Source organism: Epargyreus clarus, unplaced genomic scaffold (genome assembly GCF_041222505.1).
Source record: "Epargyreus clarus isolate Ecla_fem2 unplaced genomic scaffold, WU_Ecla_fem_2.2 ptg000027l, whole genome shotgun sequence".
Classification (NCBI taxonomy): domain Eukaryota; kingdom Metazoa; phylum Arthropoda; class Insecta; order Lepidoptera; family Hesperiidae; genus Epargyreus; species Epargyreus clarus.
The window spans coordinates 10,690,036-10,709,754 of NW_027332234.1; the positions used below are offsets into that span (position 1 = coordinate 10,690,036).

The 19,719-nt window shown below is 36.4% G+C and overlaps 1 protein-coding gene across 3 annotated transcripts in view; it reads left to right on the plus strand.

Annotated features, from left to right (window-relative positions):
- LOC140753764 (uncharacterized) overlaps nt 1-19,719 on the plus strand; it is a 90,378-nt gene that overhangs the window by 8,511 nt on the left and 62,148 nt on the right. Inside the window, exons 1-2 of one of the 3 annotated variants that reach the window (XM_073088538.1) lie at nt 17,144-17,284; nt 17,644-18,088. The exons of 1 other annotated variant lie outside the window; for it this stretch is intronic. In XM_073088538.1, coding sequence (XP_072944639.1) covers nt 17,921-18,088 — 168 coding nt within the window. In that variant the 5' untranslated portion in view covers nt 17,144-17,284; nt 17,644-17,920. Of the gene's footprint in view, nt 1-17,143; nt 17,285-17,643; nt 18,089-19,719 lie in introns of those variants that run through there. One more of the 3 variants, XM_073088537.1, reaches the window with a different exon arrangement.

Consider the following 19,719-nt stretch of genomic DNA (forward strand, 5'->3'; position numbering starts at 1 on the left):
TTGTGTATGGTGTGATTTGTCCATCATGTCGTCCATGGACTACAATTTTTGTTTTTCTTTTATAACAAACTATTTTTTTCATTATTCACAACACATCTGTAAACTTATTATAACAATAAATTATTCTGAAATAAGGCAAAAGTCTATGAATCCGGGATGTCTGTGAAGCAGGATGAAGAAACTATTTGTATGAAAATCTTGAAAATGAAAATCTATGAAATGCTTGATCTTTGTATGAAATCTCTATAGCTTTATGTTCTACTTTGCATAGAGTTAATAAAGTACATAGATATTCTGCCCATTTAATACATAGGCCAAACAATGTACATATATCCTTCGAATTTTATCGCTAATTAGAAAAGATCCCTTTTGGTAACATTTCGCATAAAAATAACATTATTACATTACATAAACGATATTTAAGTTGAGGTAAATAAAGTGGTTTACGGAAAAGCCCAATATCATAACGTGAATAAAAATACATAAAACTTGAAAGCTATCCTCAATTTTATAAGACGGGCAGTTGGTGGAAATTTGGTATTCGTTGCTTCAAGAATCGTAAAACAAAATTTGTTCCGAGTTTAGTGATATAACCCCGTTTGAGTTTTACTTACGTTCTCGCCATATTCCTTGAACTTAAACATTTTTTGTAAACAAACATGTAATATTTTTTATTGTCTACAATTACACCAGTTCCTTTTGTTAGAATTACGTGAAATTATTTTTACAACATTATTTTTTTAAGGTGGTTCTCTCTGAGATTCGACTCCGGTGGCACCACCGCCACACCCGTTTCTACCTAATAACACCAATGTTAAGCGCTTCTGGTTTGAAGGGTGTGGTCAATGAGACATACTTTTCCGTGGCGTTCCAGCTTAGTCCTCAGGCATAAGTCTAGCTTATGCCTGAGGACTCAGGCGCGCCTGTGGCCGACCTCAGTTAAGAATCTAATCTCTTCTGGGGTAGATCGCTGATGTCCATGGGCGGCAGTAGCCAGTTATCATCAGAAGTATTGTATGCTCGTCTGCTACTCTTATATTATAAAAAAAATACTAACGTGGTTAAATCGTCTGGAGTTCAGATTTTCAAAGACTACACAGAGGTAGCTGCGAACAATAGCTAGTTTTAATAAAACATGTAATTTTGTTTACGCTTCAAGAATCGTGAAACTTTCCTGAAACAAGTTTAGCAATGTGCATTTAGTTTTATTGTCTATGTTTACACCAGTTCCTTTTCTTGGAGCTACGCGAAGTTATTTTACAACATGAAGGAAATGTTTTCATGTATACTTTATAGTATAGATAGTGGTGTGAAATCGTCTTCTACATTGGGGTTTTATAGTTCAGACACGCTCCGTTATTAGAATTATGTGCGTATATGAAATTAATCATCACTTGTTTTAACAATGTAGCAATTATAGAAGCGTTGCACGAACTGTTGTATACTGATACTTCTGATTTAGATCCCGTAGTAACACAGATTTATTTATATGAATCTATCAATTTAAACTCCTGAGGTACAACAATAGCAAGAAGGTAGACATCTATTCCAGTAAGGTTTTTGTAACAATTGTCTATATAATATACTTATCATATGCAACGAAGTTACAGAGGGTCAAAAATGGGCAGAATTGCTTCGAGAAAAGGATGGTACGGCTGTGGCTCGACTTGGCGGAGGCACTGCCGTGCCTCCAGATATCATAAACGCAAGAGTCAACGTAACATATAAACCTTGTACTCGTTGTAATGCAACAACAAAGTATTAGTGATTGACTTCAAGTAGGACTCCAATTATATTTAAAATTAGTTAGACGTTTCCATACAATAGTTTACGTAAACTCTAATACCATATGCCCAATATCATTGTATCTTTTACCTTTTCCGGAACTCGCATCAACTACTGACATAATTCCGGAATACCTTCAACCATATATGCATGAAAAGCAACACAATTACATAATGCATGCAAAAACGTGACAACGCATACAGATCGTGGTTTCCGTGAACTAGATTGAAGATACGCTTCTTATATTGCACTGTATAGCGCTTTATTTTTAGACCTTTTGTATTTTAATAAAGATCTTGGTCTAAAAATGGATGAATGAGAAAGAGTTGCATTTATTTGTTATTCGTTATTTGAGAGATGGTGATGGTTCGCCGGGTATGTGCGACCGGTACTTAGGTATTTCTAAGAAGGGTGTGTAAATGCATGCCGGTTGCCTAAGATATCAAGCTACCATCATAGTATTCAAGGGTGGTAAAGCATCTGTGATCGGCTTAAGGTAGAACTTTATAGAGTTGCCGTAGAGGTTTTTATGGAGTTGGGTACAGATGTCCATGGGCAGTAGTGACTACTTATCATCAGGTGGATTGCATGCTCGTTTGCTACTTAATTGTTATAAAAAAACACCATATCGTTATTATGATTTGATTGCCATTATACACATTGTTAAGATTTTCTTAAATTCGTAAAATAGGGAGTCAGTTATGTATTTGGGGTGCAATTTAATAGCAAGAAATTTTAAAATTAATGCTAAATATAGCCGCTTTGGACTCAAAAGAACGCTACTTCCCGTCTTCCCGAGAATTACGTAGGAAGAGCCTAAGGGATTAAATCCAGTAGATGGGCTTTTCCTGCAAAGTTTTCATGTACTGCCGTCGTAAACACGCTCAGAGCTAAAATAAATTTTAAATGCGAGAAAAATGGGCAGAACGCCTGATACTTTTAACTAAGCAAATGATAGTCTGGTAATTAATATAACTGCATTGTGTTTAAATTTGGTTTGTCTTGTTTTTAAAGACAATAAACATAAATGTGTATGTATTTTTATTAAGTAACCGACGAGTATACAGTCAACCTGGTGGTAAGTGGCGAATGCTGCCCTCATTGGTCCTTTACCGTAGGCCTCATCCGAAAGCTCAGCTCTATTTCGCTACGAGACTTGATCCGCAATGAAATCCGTAGACGAACTAAGCTTACCGATATAGCTCTCAAAATTAGCAGGCTGAAGTGGCAATGGGGCGGCCACATCGCTCACTGGACCCATGACCGATGCGGAAAAAAGTTCCTCGAGTGGCGACCACGTGTAAGCAAAGGGAGTTCAGGTCGTCCCCAGGCCAGGTGGACCGATGACCGGAAGAAGAAGGCGGGAAACAAAGGGCACGGGATCGGTTGGATTGCCGCCAATTAGGGGAGACCTATATTCAGCAGTGGGCCTCAAAAGGCTGATGGATAGATGCTGCCCATAGACAACTGTAATCAACCCCAGATTCAAAGTCCTCCTAAGCCAAACTTTATGATGCGTTGCTAGGACTAAATTGGACCCCGGAGGACTGAATTGGAACGCTTTATTAATGACTCCCCATTACTACACTTCCTAAACCAGAACCAACAACGGTTAACATTTCTGTTATACGGCAGAAATAGGTGTAACGGTGGTGTGTCCGAAGTCTAACAAAGGGTAGAATGAAGAACATGAAGAATAGGTAGAAGAAAGAAGGGTAGAATGAAGAACATGAAGAATAATTAGAAGGTGATGATAGCCTTCTAATTACTCTTCATCACTAATTATTAATTATTCACTTTACGGCACAACATCCCAATAAATGGGACAATCCTGTTCACAGGTCCCGTGCACTGAAGACGTGCGGTTACCTTACTTACATGTTACGTAACATAACATGTAACGTTATATAACATAACATGTAACATTACGTAACATGTGCACAAAGGGAACGAGAATAATTAACGCTTGTTTTCATTTGGACGTAGCAAAAAACGAACAATTGAAAAGCTCGGAACACGCTGAACTTTTGTTGGACGTTCATTATTCAGATCATTAGTGTTCTACGTTTATTAAAATGTTGTATTACATTTCCTATAGTAAAATCGGCTTTTATGGTACATTTATATGTTGTCCCTGTAGTTCCGGGACTAGAATAGGGCTACGGTATCCCCTGCCTGTCGTAGGAGGCGACTAAAAGGGGCCTTCCGGAGTTGCGGGCGGCAAGAGTGGGAGCTCGAACCGTCCAGTAAGCGACCCCGGGAAGGACGGCGGTATGTGTGGTCGCTTACAGTCTTGAACACCAGATGGTGTGGGAGGAGCGAAAACGGCTCCCCCAGGGCAGAGCCCGATCGGGGCATCGCGCTTGGAGGACTCCGGTTGCGTTCCGTCGGAGATCCCGGAGTTCCCCAAGTTTCCCCCTCGTCAAGAAAAAAAATGGTACATATATATATTCTACGAATCAAACACGGTTCGTAGCAAACCAAATCATCTTATTCTATGCAATGTTGAGAACCCATTTACTCGTATATTTTCCGAAACGCGACATCCAATCTATATAACAGTTAATTTTTAAAATAAATAAGTACCTATAGTTTAAAAAACGAAAAAATACGCTTTTATGATCAAATGAACTAAAAAGAAAGTAGAAAACAATTTTCAATCTAGGAATCAATTGAGAAACAGTAAATAGGATAATTGTGAATAAAGCGCGGGGTGCTCCATTTATCAGTTTTCGAGAAGCGCCCCACACTTTTTCCACACTTATACTATTTACCGTTCCTTAATTGATTCCTAGATTGAAAATTATTTTCTACTTTTTAGTTCATTTTATCGTAAAAGCGTGTTTTTTAGTTTTTTAAACTATACTTATTTATTTTATTAATTTTTAGTATTTGTTGTTATAGCGGCCACCATTACGCATCCCCTGTAAAAAAATCAAGTGTCTATCTATTACGGTTTAAAAGATAAGAGCCCTGTGGCACACGAACAGACAGCGGAGGGTTCCGTTTTACCCTTTGAGTACGGAATCTAAAAAATCATTCTATATGTTTCAGAAAATTTAAATTATAGGGAAATAACATTATTATTCAAAACTAAAAATCACGCTATAACAGTTATTGAAACTAAAAAGTAATAATTGTTGCAATCTAGTAACTTTGCGATGAACTTTCTCTAAGGCGCTCGAACAAAATCGCCTCGAAAATCGTTAATCTAGAGGATTTCGATAAGAACAATGGTACGAAATTGTTAAAATCGTGTATTGTCATTGGTTTTTGATAATTCTTCAAAATTGTGAATTAAACTGAACGTTCAAAGTGGATAGAAATCGTGTTCAAAGATTCCGTTACTTAGTTACCTACATACATACCTACATACATACATACATACATACATACATACATACGTACATACATACATACATACATACAACCCAAGCTAATAAAAGCGTGTCAATAATAATGATGGGAATATATGTATGTATCTATCTATAACTATTTAATCATCAGCAGAATAGATTTTTTGTTGCTTTTAATTAAATTAAATTAAATTTATGAATTATCTTCTTATACTTAACATTACAGGTTTATAGTTTAGATTAAAACGAGTATATACGAGTAGCTCGTATTATATGCTAGAACTAGATTACTTACCGACCTACACATATATTTGGAGTCCTAACTGATTTCAGATTGAAACGCGTTATTTCCCATGAGGATCAAGTCATTTTTCACGATACTTGAAGGTCGATTGAAAGAAAGCGTAAGTAAATAAATAAGTAAAAATAAACAATAGAGAAAACACTAGTAGTAGTAAACAACTACAACATACGACAACAACATACGACAGAATTATATTTACAACACAGTGTAAATTATTGTAATTTGTGTTTTGAAAACCAATTAAAATCCAATATCGTAAAAGTCACACTAGTACCACAACTATGTATATTATAGGCCTGAGCAGACATGGTTCTTTTAGAGATAAACCAAAGGCTACAGCTAAGGCTTTCTGCTCGAAAGCTTGATGTAGCACCTGACCAGAAAAACGCGATGTAGCATTATGCTGTCACTAAAACACGTTATTACCGCGACCGAGAAACATGCTGCCAAAATATAATTCAGCATCAACACAACGCGAATTGCCAATGCTAAAAGTAGTATGTCTGTCAGGGTCGTAATCGCCAAAGTTAAGCAACGTTGCGTTGGAAGTTGAATGGCTGACCGCTAGTGGCTTTCAGGTGCCCTTCCATGCTTCAAAGGTCATATTAAGTTATGGTTCTGATTATTATTACCGGACAGTAGTCGTTACACCTTGTTGAGGCGTTACAGGCGATTTGAAAACGTCAACACGGATTAGGCAAAGTATGAGATTTTCAGAGGAATGTTGGAGAGCGTTCGAGGATTAATGGAAACCAAATCGTAGAGGACGACGAACATAGTGGAGTAACATACTCCAGGCTTTCCTTAGTTACGGGGAGATCAGTGCCAAGCTGTGGAAAATGAAAATAGTTGCAGTCACAAAATTATAAATAGGAACAATTACGATATACGCCCGTTATTAATAATCAATCTATCTATTTTTTGCCTACCAAAGATCGAAATTTAAAAACTTCTGCTTACTAGAATTGTCAAGTGTCCATGTTTTATAGAAAAAATTGAAGACATTATTCGCAAAGGTTAAACAAGAATAAACAACGACTAATAGACAACCTCTTTTCTTCTACAAGTCGGTTAGTACAAGCAACATAATCCGATAGTTTAAACGTTGCAATATAATCCACTGTTCTGCGGCGACGGTGCGGGCGTGACGTCACGACGCCCGGTTAACGCTCGATTTGTTCGGACTTACAAACTAGCCGAGATTGAGCAACTCGATTAGTTGCGGACTTTAGTGAGTATCTAGGGAATATTAAAGAGGAACATATTTCTAATAGGGATTAAACGGTGCAATATAATCCAGTGTTCTACGGCGACGGTGCTGGCGTGACGTCACAACGCCCGGATAACGCTCGATTTGCTCGGACTTAAGGAATCTTGCCGAGATTGAGCAACTCGATTAGTTGCGGACTTTAGCGAGCCTCTAGGGAATATTTAAGGGGAATATAAATTTGTATGAGGAATGGCAAATCAAAGGTAGTAGAACCCTCTGTGATTCAACTCCGCCGACACCACCGCCACACCTATTTTTGCCTAATAACAGCAGTGTTTAGCGCTGCTTTGTGCTCTAGAACAGAGACATTGCAGCTTAGTCCTCAGAGGTAGCGACGCATTTGTGGGCGACCTCGGGTAGAAATCTGGGGTTGGCTAAAAATGTCCATGGGCGGTAGTAGCCACTTACCATCAGGTGGATACCATTCTCGCTACTAATATATTATAAAAAAGTGACCAAAAACCAGAAAATAACAAAATATAAGATTTTCGACATGCGGATAAAAATGTTTTCTCCTATTCGCTCTGGGATCTTCAGAGGCAGCTACGAGTACATTTTAATTTCATTCTTTACTATTTGCTACGAGTAAATGTTGTTTATGATAGATGAAAAAACAATACTGATACGCGTTGTTTGTATGAAAATATCCCTAAATTTTTAATATTCATTTACATATTTTTCAGTAAAAAATAAACCAGCTATCTACGTTCAAAAGACCTTAAAGGAAGCCCTTAAAGGCCCTTACAACCCTTAAAAGGAAGAACAAACGGGAGGACGGTCGGAAGGTGAAATTATTAATAGGTTACGGTACTAATCGATAAAAACCCAAAGAATTCTTATCAATTTTTGCGAGAAATACCATAACCATAAAAATAATACAGACTTAAATTTAAATACAGACTTAGATTTTAAAATAACTTTTCATTCATTCATTCATTCACATTTCGTCAATTTATTATTCATAATTTTCAAAAGTGTATCAGGGTAAACACAAGTTTCTCAACTGAAACACAAATCTTACGTCACATACAAGATTCTGTTAAAGATAAATAAACAGAGATGAGTGAAATCTTCCATTTGGAAGTAAGCATATAATCCTTTGGGTAACGTAACTGAATTTCCAGCACAGTGCTTTTCAAAAGCCTTCGTGCTTCTACCACAAAGTGTGTCAAGTCAAGATTACAAACAGTTAAATAGTTTTCTTCCAGTTTTTAATAGTTTTAGGGTTCCGTGCCCATAGGGTAAAAACGGAAAACTATTATTTTACCCTGTAGCAGCAAAAGCGTAGTGGTTTGGAACATTAGGCTTTCAATCGGAAGTCCGAGGTTCGAATACCAGGGTCTCTAATTGTTTCAAGTTGTGTGCGTATTGCAAATTAATTGCCATTTGCATAAACGCGAAAAAAACATCGTGACGCCTTTGGGACACGTGTCCAGCAGTGGGTCAGTAATGGATTGATGACATTACTAATTTTCCGCTGAGTGCTTTTTTGTGATAGGGCTCTATATATTCAAAGTACTACATATATTCTTAAATTTTTACAGAGTTTATATACTCGTATACTTAAGCCCAAACGACCATCAAATATAGACAAATTCTGTAAAACTCATTAGATACGAGTAGTTTCAAATCCAACCTAAACCAAAATCTATAACAATTTTAACTACAACAACTTCATTATACATCCGAAAACTAATTTGAAGCGAGTTAAGTAAATTCAGGATATTTTATCATATCTTAACCAAGATTATACAGAATCAAGATACCTTAAAATTCGGTTCCTCTCGGCCCGCTGGGACGGAAAATGACAGACGACGATGCATCCGGCGCTTTTGCGCTTTTAATATTCCTCCCTTGTAAAAGCTCTGCCTTACCCCTTTTGTCATGAATTATTCTGCGACAGGCAGCTTTCACAATCTTACTTTGTTTATTCACAAATGAACCAAAGTAATGATGCTTGGTTTTCCTGTAAGTTAAGAGAAAACTAAATAAGGAAGAGTAAAATCTGCATGAGGAAATATTAAGATAAAAATACATTTGTGAATTAGTCCTTCATCTATAATGACTAGGATATTATTTAATTCTGATTTTATATTCATAAATTTTGTTTTTTTTTTTTGGTTTTTCTTCAATTGCCAGCTCAATATGTCTCATCCAATAATGCATATTCTGAAAAACCTAAACCAGGTGTTAATTTACACTTGTAACTTTTAAATCAATCATTCATTCTTAAGTATACTAATTAATTTCTTCATTCATAGACAGCTTTCTACTTTCAAGAATAACATGCAATTATTTGTTAATTTTTCATTCCTGTATCAACAGATTCATGCACATCAAATTATTTTGTTTTGTTTACCAGTTTTATACATTCATTAATTAATTCATTCATTCCTATCAATCATTACCGAGGTGATGTCTGTGGACATCATTAATTTCTTTGCATTTTTTCTCAAGTGTTTTTTTCACACGACCATACCTACATTTATAGAGGTTTACTAAGCTTTCGAAACCACATTACAACGAGCTTTTACGGTTGCGCGCCTCTAGGGGCGTTCCAATCATTCTTGTTCATTGTTACGCGAATGCCGGCTAAAACGTCTTTTGTTTTGAACCCCGCTGCGACATGTTTTCAAAAATAGAATCCGTCTTACGTTACTTTTTGAATGAATGACGCTAGAAGTATTTGCTTTTAGAGACTTTCAAAGTTTATTGAACAAGTCATTATTTCAGTTTTTCTAGTAGTTTACAATTTGTTTTACATGCATGTGCATTTACTAAAGAAATATACATATCAGCAATTATTATAGTTAGAATTACGAACTTGTTTACGCACAGAAGTTGAAATAGAGCTTATGAGGCCTACGTTTTCTAAAAGGTCGATATCTAATATTTTCTAGAATTCACGAAGAAGTTTATTCCTCACTTTAATCATTCTTGACGAGGATTTTTCGTAATATTTATTTCATAAAAACATCACACGTAAGAAATATAAATATTGTTCACAAATATCTTTGCATGCCATCTTGGATAGGGTAGAATATATTCCCTAGAAAGGGATTATAAATCGAGGTCCCACTAAAACATTCTACGTAACGGCTTATTGCAGGCTTTCAAGGTGGGGCTGTCTCTAGGGGCTTTTAAATCTCTAGTACTAGTTATGGTTCGACGTCTTTTGTTCCAAGTAAATTTTGGCTATGGATTTTCAAAATGGAATTTATGTTGCACAACATGAAGTGTTTCTGAATGAATGAAAGAATGAACTGAAAGGCACAAATTATACAAAAAACAAAAGGGTGAGTTTTAAAACGACTACCACAAAGTGATAAAAATATTCTCAGTAAATGAAATAATACGAAAAATATTATATTTAGGTTGTTAAGAATATAAATATAATGCTAAACAAATTTAATTAGAGAAAAGCTTTGAAATAAGTACAAAATAAATATTCATAACTGAAACTTCGTATAATTATGAATATTTTTGACATCACGCCATTCTATTGAAAACATGGCAGTACCCTTAGTTTGAGTTTTTTACGTTCTTACAAAAATGACTGTTTTAGTATTTGTTTACGTATTTGCCCATACATTTCCAATCAGCGCCCCTAGCGAACTGTATCAGAACTGATTGGAAATGTATGGAAAATACGTAAAAAAATACAAAAACAGTCATTTTTGTAAAAACGTAAATACTCATACTGAAGGTACAGTTCTACACTGTGAAGACAGAAATGGAAACTGCCACCCCTGTCAATACACCATAATTTCCACTAACTACAAAGAAAGCATCAAATTGTATGAAAACAGCAGCTACATAAGACAGAAATGAGAGCTGTCACCACAGTCATTTCACTATAATTTCTAACTACAAAGAAAGCATCAAATTGTATGTCTCATTCGACATTAACTCCATTGACCATATCACACGAGGTCATGTAACGAGGTATACAAGATCAGTTCAAAGGGTAGTTGCTCCGGTAATTTGGCGCATATTCAGCGCAGTCAAAGAGGCAGAAGCTTTTTAGTTGATTGCCCTCAGAACATACAACTGGCAAGCTTCCTAGGTTTTCCACGTAGTCAATATTTCAGAAGCCGCAAGCCAGAGGCTCATGTTTCTAAAATGTAGGTAAGCTTTTCGGTAAACTTTCTGTTAAGCTCACGTGTGAAGCTTTAGTGGAACCGAATATTTGTTGAGTTCTCATATTCAATTTCTTTGTTATACTATTTCTAGTTGTATTTACCGTCCGATATACACGAATGATTATATGAAGAAATTATTTGTGTGACCCAAAGGGGGTGTAAACCAAAGTATAATTAAGTACGGATTTAGTAATACTTTATTAGTCTATAATATTATATACTAACTGACTGACTGACTGCATTTATAAAGTATTTGTATATTTCATATTTTTGTTTGATAAAACCTAATCAGTTTCCATAGCAGTGGGGCCCCATTTTTTTATTTGCCCCAGGGCCCTTGGTTACCTAGCTACGCCACTGGCCATAGTCCCGCGTTCTGGCTAAGTGAGGATTGGCGGACTTCACACAACTTAACATAACCTAAAAAAAAGAAAGTAGTTAATATGTACTACTTGTGCATAAATAAAACAAACATCAGACTTGAAAAGTAAAACAAAGCTCCGTTCTGTAAAACAAGTTCTTGGCAACCTGTCGCAAGGATCTAAAGTGAAGCAGGCCAGACGGAAACAACTCTGGCTTCATCGCTTGGCTGGATAACAGGATTATATTTAACCCTGTAAATGTTTGTATATATCAAAGGGGTATAACCTGATCTTGAACCAAATCATCATAGTTAAGATTTCAAATATTCACCACTACACCTTTAGCTCGGAATGTTCAAGATACAAGCCTGACTAGATAACTGAATTATACATAACTCTACAGGTGTCGACAATTTTCAAAAGGATTTAATAACACGTAACAACTCAAAGTAACGATTTCATTCATTCATTCAACTTATCAAAATACAAGTTTAGCTGGATAGCTGGATTGTATTTAACCCTATTATATTCTTCAAAAGTACAAATCTGTCATGAATGTAAATCTTCATAAATACTTAGTTCAAGATTTCAAATATTCTCCACTACATCATTGTAGGGTCTAATGGTAAACATACTAGCTTGGCTGAACAACTGGGTCACTTTTTATCCTACAATAATTTCTGCGGATTTGTTTGAAGGGTAAAATCTTTGTCTTCATCGTACCCAAAAAAATATTAACCAAAGAATTATTAAAGATTTCAAAGATTCTCCACCAATGACATATTACAGTCGTAACTAATCAATTGAAATTCTTCAGTTATCCCAACGCCTCTAATAAGTTATGTTTATAACCCGCACAGATTACAGATAACCACACTTTATTGTGTCAAATAAAAAATAACACACACAGCCAAGACACAGCAACAAAACCAAAACGCACACAAATAAAACGATAACAAACCGTTTACTCTTAGCTAAACTGTATGAACGTTCCATTCCACCGTGTAGTACAAATTACTGGCAACGTGTCGCAGATGAGACGCGGGACGCAAACGACCCTCGCTCGATCGCTTCGTTGGATAATAGGATTACTTAACCCTATTGCCCTCAGCCAAGAAGCAACATTTTGTCTTGAATATTGTAGTCAAAATAATATCATAACGTTGATTTTGGTTTAGAATAGGCACTTCTCTTCAGGTGGATGTGTTGGTGATTAAGAGACTAAATCTGGAACGGTCGGCAACCTTTTTGGCATCGGGGCCACATCTATTGTAGCGAAATGAGGCAACGGCGTGGGTTACATTTTTGTAAAAGAAATAGTCACTCGCGATCAAAATTGCACAAAGTAAATCGTATACAATCAAGTACACGAATCATATATGATAATTAAAACACCTGGTCAAACTTATTTTTCATTATTATTCAGGAGCCGATAAAGTGTATAATGTACTATTAAGTCCTAAATGTTTGAATTAAAGTGCCCGAATATAAAAATAGACAGACTTATATAATAATTAACAATTAACATACAATAAGACAGACAATTTTGCAATCAAAAGTGTTTTTGTTGTTTGTTGTGTTGTTTTGTGTTTCAAGGTGGTAGAACCCTTTGTGGTTCGACCCGGCGGCACCACCGCCACACATATTTCTACCTAATAACAGCAGTGTTAGGCGTTGCTGTGTTCCGGTTTGAAGGGTGTGATAAGGGAGACAGACTTTTCCGAGGCGTTCCAGCTTAGTCCTCAGGGGTAGCGGCGCATCTGTGGCTGAACTCAGGTAGGAATATCTAATCCTATCTGGGGTTGATTACAGATGTCCATGGGCGGCAGTAGCCACTTACCATCAGGTGGACTACATGCTCGTCTGCTACTCCTATATTATAAAAAAAAAACCTATAATGACTGGAGATGTAACTTTTCATTTACCTAGTTACACATTTCAAAAAACACAAACAGCACTACAGGCAACAATAAACAATAATTTAAACTAACAGTAAAGAAAAGTCAAAGGTTGGATAGCAAGACCTTGTGCCGAAGCCCGAGGCACCGCACGTTCATTATGTCCGCATAGAAGCTCTTTTGTCTCCCCCGGTTTTGATTACTCCGCTGCCGAATGGGCTCTGGGAGGCTTTTTATTTCGGCTGTCGTTTGCGGTAAACATTTTTGGGTTACATTTGATAGGGTGGTTGTGTAATTGAAGTTGTAGGTAGTGGTATCGCCATCCTATTGTTGTCGCATTGAAATTAACTCCTGTCTCTTTGTCTAACAGGCGTGTAGGTTTTCACACTAAGCTTTCTTTCTCCGTTTGAGCAAGTGATAATTAGCTTCTTAACTTGTGCGTATGCGACAACGAACTACAACGAACGAACTACGTTCCTGAAATTTAATACCTTAGGGCTATCGCTTGGGTAGTGGTCGGCATGTAGTCGGCTAGAGTGGAAGCTCGAACCGCTTGGCCAGCGACCCCGCGAAGGACAGTGGTATGTGTGATCTCATACAGTCTAGACTGCAGGGTCCTTAAGACGGTATAGATGGTATACCTATAAGATGGTATATATATAAGAAAAGTATTGTTCTAATAGAAGTTCAACATAATTTAAAAATAAGATAGATAATAGATACTAAACCTTTACGATATTTTAGTATGAAATATCATAAACATGCAATTACTTAGCTTTACCGAGAGACTTGGTATCAGACAGCATAGAAAATAATGTAGAAACTTCGGAATATACTCATGTATTAGTTAAGGTGATTTAGTCGATAGTGCAAATGTTATGTATGCACATACCGCCGTGTTTAAAGTGAAGATTGTTAATAAATTAAATCCGTTTAAAGCGAAATTGTTTGAACTTGTAACCTTTATGTACGCTAGATACAATGTTAGACGTTCGATAGCTAAAGCGAACAGATAAGATTAATAAAGTATTTATTAGAAACTTTCAAGTTTAAAAGGGTAAAGGTGCGGTTTTCCGTCATGTGTGCAGTGTCCCACGACTTACATAGTTATGTAACGGTATATAGTAGAGGCCGAAGCAATCATGGAGGGGAAAAACTCAGGCGGCTAAATGAAGTCGTACCTTTTTTATGTTGACAATACTTACACTTAACTAATCACTGCCATCTTTGTTGAAGTAATTTTTTGAAAGTCTTAACGGATAAAATTGTTGCTTTTATTTGAAACCTCCTCCTGCCCCAGAGCCTCAAGACCTCCAAGTCTGGCCCTGTACCCATCAATAGCATCAATGCAAAGGTTGTCGATCAAACAAGTGACTGTCGTGCCCGAACCGATCGCTATCAGCCGATGTTAGCTGGCACCGGCTGCCACCACTTGAGGTTACGCTTTGTGGCCCTTTGTGTGTGTACAAGAGCCCTTATTCTGTAGAAAGTTTTCGATCCACAACAAAATAAATGTTTGTTGTGGATCGAAAAAAACATTCTGTACTGCTTAGTAAAAGCATGTGTGATCAATATTAAGCAATAATCCTGCCTTAATAAGATTGTAACGAATAACAGTGGTCATTCTACGCGTAAAAAGATATCTTGCGTAGAACATAACCTATGCTCTATCTATCTATCATTCTGACCAAAGTTCTGGGATCAATCCCAGACCATTCAGATACCCAATTCATTATTTAGATATCTCTGCTGGGTTGTTGAAGATCTTGGCTATGTGTCCAAGGTAAATTCAATGGGGTGAAGGAAAAAATTAAAACAAAGATATTATATGATCACTTGAGCAAAATTAGAATTTTGCAAAAAATCATTATACTTCCTTCTACATTGTTTCCAAACTGACCAAATGCTACAGAAATGTAATTTTAAGTACCTACCTATCAGCGATTTCTACAAAGTTCTACTTACACTGAAAATATTCATATAAATCATGAAAAGTGTTCACTGAGCTACAATTTAAAGTTGCACTGAAAAGTATTTTCAGCAATTCTTCGCTCATGCCCTCTTTTATCAGCGCTGTAAAGTTTGAATGAAAAATCTTTTTCAAATCTCAAATTATTATGAACTTTGTCTGTTATTCTCAGACACTGAAAGATTCAATAGCATAGATGAAGTTATGAAATAGGCTTTTAATAGAAAATGTTTTATATATAACCTCTACTTATTAGCTACACCTGTTTGTATGGTACGGTCTAAAGTAATATTATTTAAGGGCGGAGTATATAAAGAGAATATTTCTTATTTTAAGTAGATACGCAGTTTTCTTTAAAACTTTGTGGTGTGTGAATTGATAGACCAAACACTTTTAAAACAAAAACTTTAGCTCAGTTACGCTTTGCCACGGATTCGTCTGATATTCCCGTGAAAACTTCGTATATAGGGCGGTGCCCAAGAAATGCAAATCACTATTCGGATTTTAGTGTTTTTTTGGAAAAGGATCGGATTGTTAACTTTGAGTTTCCTCGTCATATTTTCCTTCAGCCTTAAAGCAAGTGATATTCAAATGCATAAAGTATCAAAAACTTAAAGGTGGTAGAACCCTTTGCGGTTTGACTCCGGCGGCACCACCGCCACACCTATTTCTACCTAATAACACCAGTGTTAGGCGCGGCTGTGTTCCGGTTTGAAGTGTGTGGTAAGGGGGTACTTTCCGAGGCGTTCCAGCTTAGTCCTCAGGGGTAGAGGCGCATCTATGGCCGACCTCAGGTAGGAATATCTAATCTATCTGGGGTTGATTACAGATGTCCATGGGCGGCAGTAGCCACTTACCATCAGGTGGACTGCATGCTCGTCTGCTACTCCTATATTATATAGAAAAAAAAGAAAAAAAATCTAGTATCGAAACTAATAGCATAGGAGGCAAAAAGCATACCATAAGCTATCACTACCCTTACAATAATTACTTGCGTATTACACCAAAAAAAAAAATACTAATCAGAGGCTAATATACTGACCACTTGTCAAGCGTCAACATAGCCGCAAATTATACGGCCCAGGGCTGTCCCTGAGTGCCTCATAAATTACGTGAAGCGTTTAGAAACGTTGCTTTTGCTAACGCCTTTTATGTTCAAGGACGCGTTTTATTTATTTTTTATCATAATTACACTTGGATTTCTAGGTTTCTAAGTGGCTAGTTACAATGTTTATTATTAGTTTAAGATTACAGGATAAGGCTTATTATGTAATACGAGATTTTGAAAAGGGCTTTAACTAAGTCTTAGAAAGAGTAAGGCAGTGTTGCTGATGTTGTACCATTACTAAAACAGAGCAAAGGAAAGGATATGTAAATAATTTCTAAAACATACAAGGATTCAAAAATCTGTATTCGAAACAAGGAGTAGGAGTAGCGCGAGACATACAGTAATACTGTGACAATACCTCAGCTGCTACAGCAACATGACATAGATAGATACGGGAACAGCATAACCACTACGAATCAGAACCTATAATCCAGCTTTTCTAAAACCAAAGCTGTTCCAACAAACATCCCTAATCCAACGTTATATAATTTGATACGCGGTATTGTGTCCGTCCGCGTTCCTCAAGGAAGCTATCAATCAACTCATTGAGGCTCTTCACACAATTGCTTCTATTTTCAGCCTCAAATTACCTGCCGAGACGTAACGGCAACTCTGTTAAAAACTAATTTCTGCGATAATCGATTCCTTCGTCGCATCGCCGGGCAAATTGAAATTAAGCGGTGGAGTCAATTTATACCTGATAAAGTCTCATACACTGCCGCGGTAGCTAAGAAGCTAGCTAGTTTAGTTTGTTTTATCTACTTGTGGCTAGAACACGTGTTGATTCTTCTCAGATTAGAGCATGGAAGTACCTAAGATAGAGCTAAAAGCTAGTGTTTTTTGATACGAATCAAATATCGAATGTGAAAGAAACTCACTGTGAAATTTTAAAACAAGTTTTTTTAGCGAGTTTCTTGGTTAGTTTAGTTTGACATTTGCGGTAATTATAACAGTGTAACGTTAGTTATTATGAAAAAGTGTCTCTATCTACGACCTAAACATTCAATGTGAAACAAACTAAAATCGGAGTAAACGAATTTAGAAAAATAAACCAAATCTTCTCAATTCGTGACAGGTTTACTTGTTTAGAGTAAGTTATTTTAACATTATGACTAATTGCAATAAAGTGTGTTACATCGTTGAGCACATACTTAAATTTACATCGAACATGCAAATTACCGGTAAATTGGTTTTACAAGAGTAGGAGTCAATCTTCACGCAATTTACCGTGCACGTCATCATGTAGGTATTCGCTGTTCGCCAGGTTCTGATCCTTCCGTATTCCATTTTCATTTCTGAAAACGACAACTTCAAAAATGCAATATTAACGTTAGAAAAAGTCAACTCTTGTTCCCTGTAGATTCTTATTCTCACCATTTAGTAACTACGAAGTTAGTTATATGTTTTTGTTATTTGTTATAAATACTAACCTAGACTTTTTTGTTTCAGGCACGACTGGGATGAAGTTATGAAACGCGTATAAATACAATGGTCTATTACTAAAGCAATAATCTACATAAAACTTAGAAACCCCGTAGCTACTGACGTAAAGTGCTAAAACGTAGATATAGTTCGTATTTGATACAAAATCTTCCATATAACTTAAACTAGATTCTAGTAGAGACGTTAAAAAATGTTTGTGGTAGTAACGCGCCAAGTTTTACGTTCGGCGTGTACCGTCGGGGAGAAAAGTGCGTAGCGTTGGGAAAATAATGGTAATGAGAAGATGCCTCAACGCGCGCCCTCGTCGTCCAGCTTGATGCGCCCTTTCGTGGTGTTGGCTCTGCCCGGAATGTATTTGCTGTACAAGTACAACCAGTACCGTCAGCAGCAGATGGAGACCGCGCGGCGCCGCGTCACCGAGCGCGAGCTTATGCACCTCAACACCAAAATCGTGAGTATTTTTTACTTAACTGTACATTTGTATGGGTTTCTATGTGAAAATAAAATGCAAGTCGATCTACATATTTTATGTTGTTCGACTTAGGTACTAGTCATGTATTTGGTATACCAAAGGATATTGGAAAAGTGGACTAGAAAAAATAAAATCTCTTCAAAGTAGGACCAGATACGAGTATGTCTAGTCGTTTTATAGACGCCATAAAGAAGCTGTTACCTGCACTATGTCACCTGTGAATATTTTATGTTCCGTCTTCTCTGTATGTCTTCTATGATAACATAACAACATATAAGAAGAGCTGCATTCCAATTCAATATTTACTAGACTTCCTTACACGACTTTTAAAAGTTCCATAAAATAAATATGTTCTTTGTACCTACGAAAAAATGCCATATTTAGGTTGGGCGATATTTAGGTAGCAGCTGTCAGAGGCGCAGGCCTGAAGGGGCACATGCACATCAATAAATTTACACAAAATTAAAATACGAATTGCTAGTCCATAAATATGCAGTATATTTTTTTCATTTTCATAATCTTAGTCGTCTATTTATAAAGAGGTAGCACACGGTTAAAAAAGTCACAGAGAAAACCTTCAGAAATGCGTGTCTAGGATTCTAACCTAGGACATCGCGATTGAGTAGCAAAGTTTCAAACCACTAAACTATCAACCAACTTGTCATCTACCTGATATTGATACATATAAAAAGCGATCAGGAGTTCTACCTATATATATCTGATGTTAGTATTAGGAATAGGCAGAAAAGCAATGTTTTATTTCAAAATTATTACACAAAATGAACACCGGACAAATATGGCTAACCATTTGAATAATATAATATTAATTCTATCCCCACCTTTCCGTAAAGTAATCAGTACTTTCAGAATACCCGTCGTATTTTAAATGAAAACATTTTCATTAAAGCGTAAGTTGATTGAAATGGCTCTATTGTATAGGAATTCTATAAACCTACCCATTTTTCTGTGAAGAGAGGTAGTTCATAGAGAAAACGGGTAGGCCATCCAATTAAAAGAAATGTATAGAGAAATATTTTATATTTTAAAATAAACGAACGGAAAATATTTTGCGTTAAAAGCACAATGCCGGGTTGGAATAATAAAACCCGTCAAGTGCGAGTCGAACTCTTACGTAAATGGTTCCGTATCACCGTTAACAAGCAAATTATTATACAGAAATGATAAGGATCAAGTAAAAGCAGCTAAAAAATCGTTGAACCCCTTTCATTTGTAACTTTATATTATTTTTATTATTTATTATAGTGGCAATGGTAAATATTCCAATTATTCATTCTTGTGAGGTGAGTATAAGGACTTTTATATTTTAACTTCTGATGTTTTAGTATTTTTTGCTATACCAGTCATAAGAATACTAAATCTGTAAAAAAATCAACACACTACCTACTACGATTCTACAGATACATGGACGCACAGTGGAGCCTTGATAATACGTAATCCGTTTTCATCATTTCGTTAGAGAATCCTAAAAAGTTTCGAACAGTGCATTGACAAACTCTGGTTTTCAACAATCAAGCTCAATAACTACCGTTGGAGCACTTTACTAATTGCTTAATGGCGCATAAATAAATTCAATTTTCCAATGGACAGCG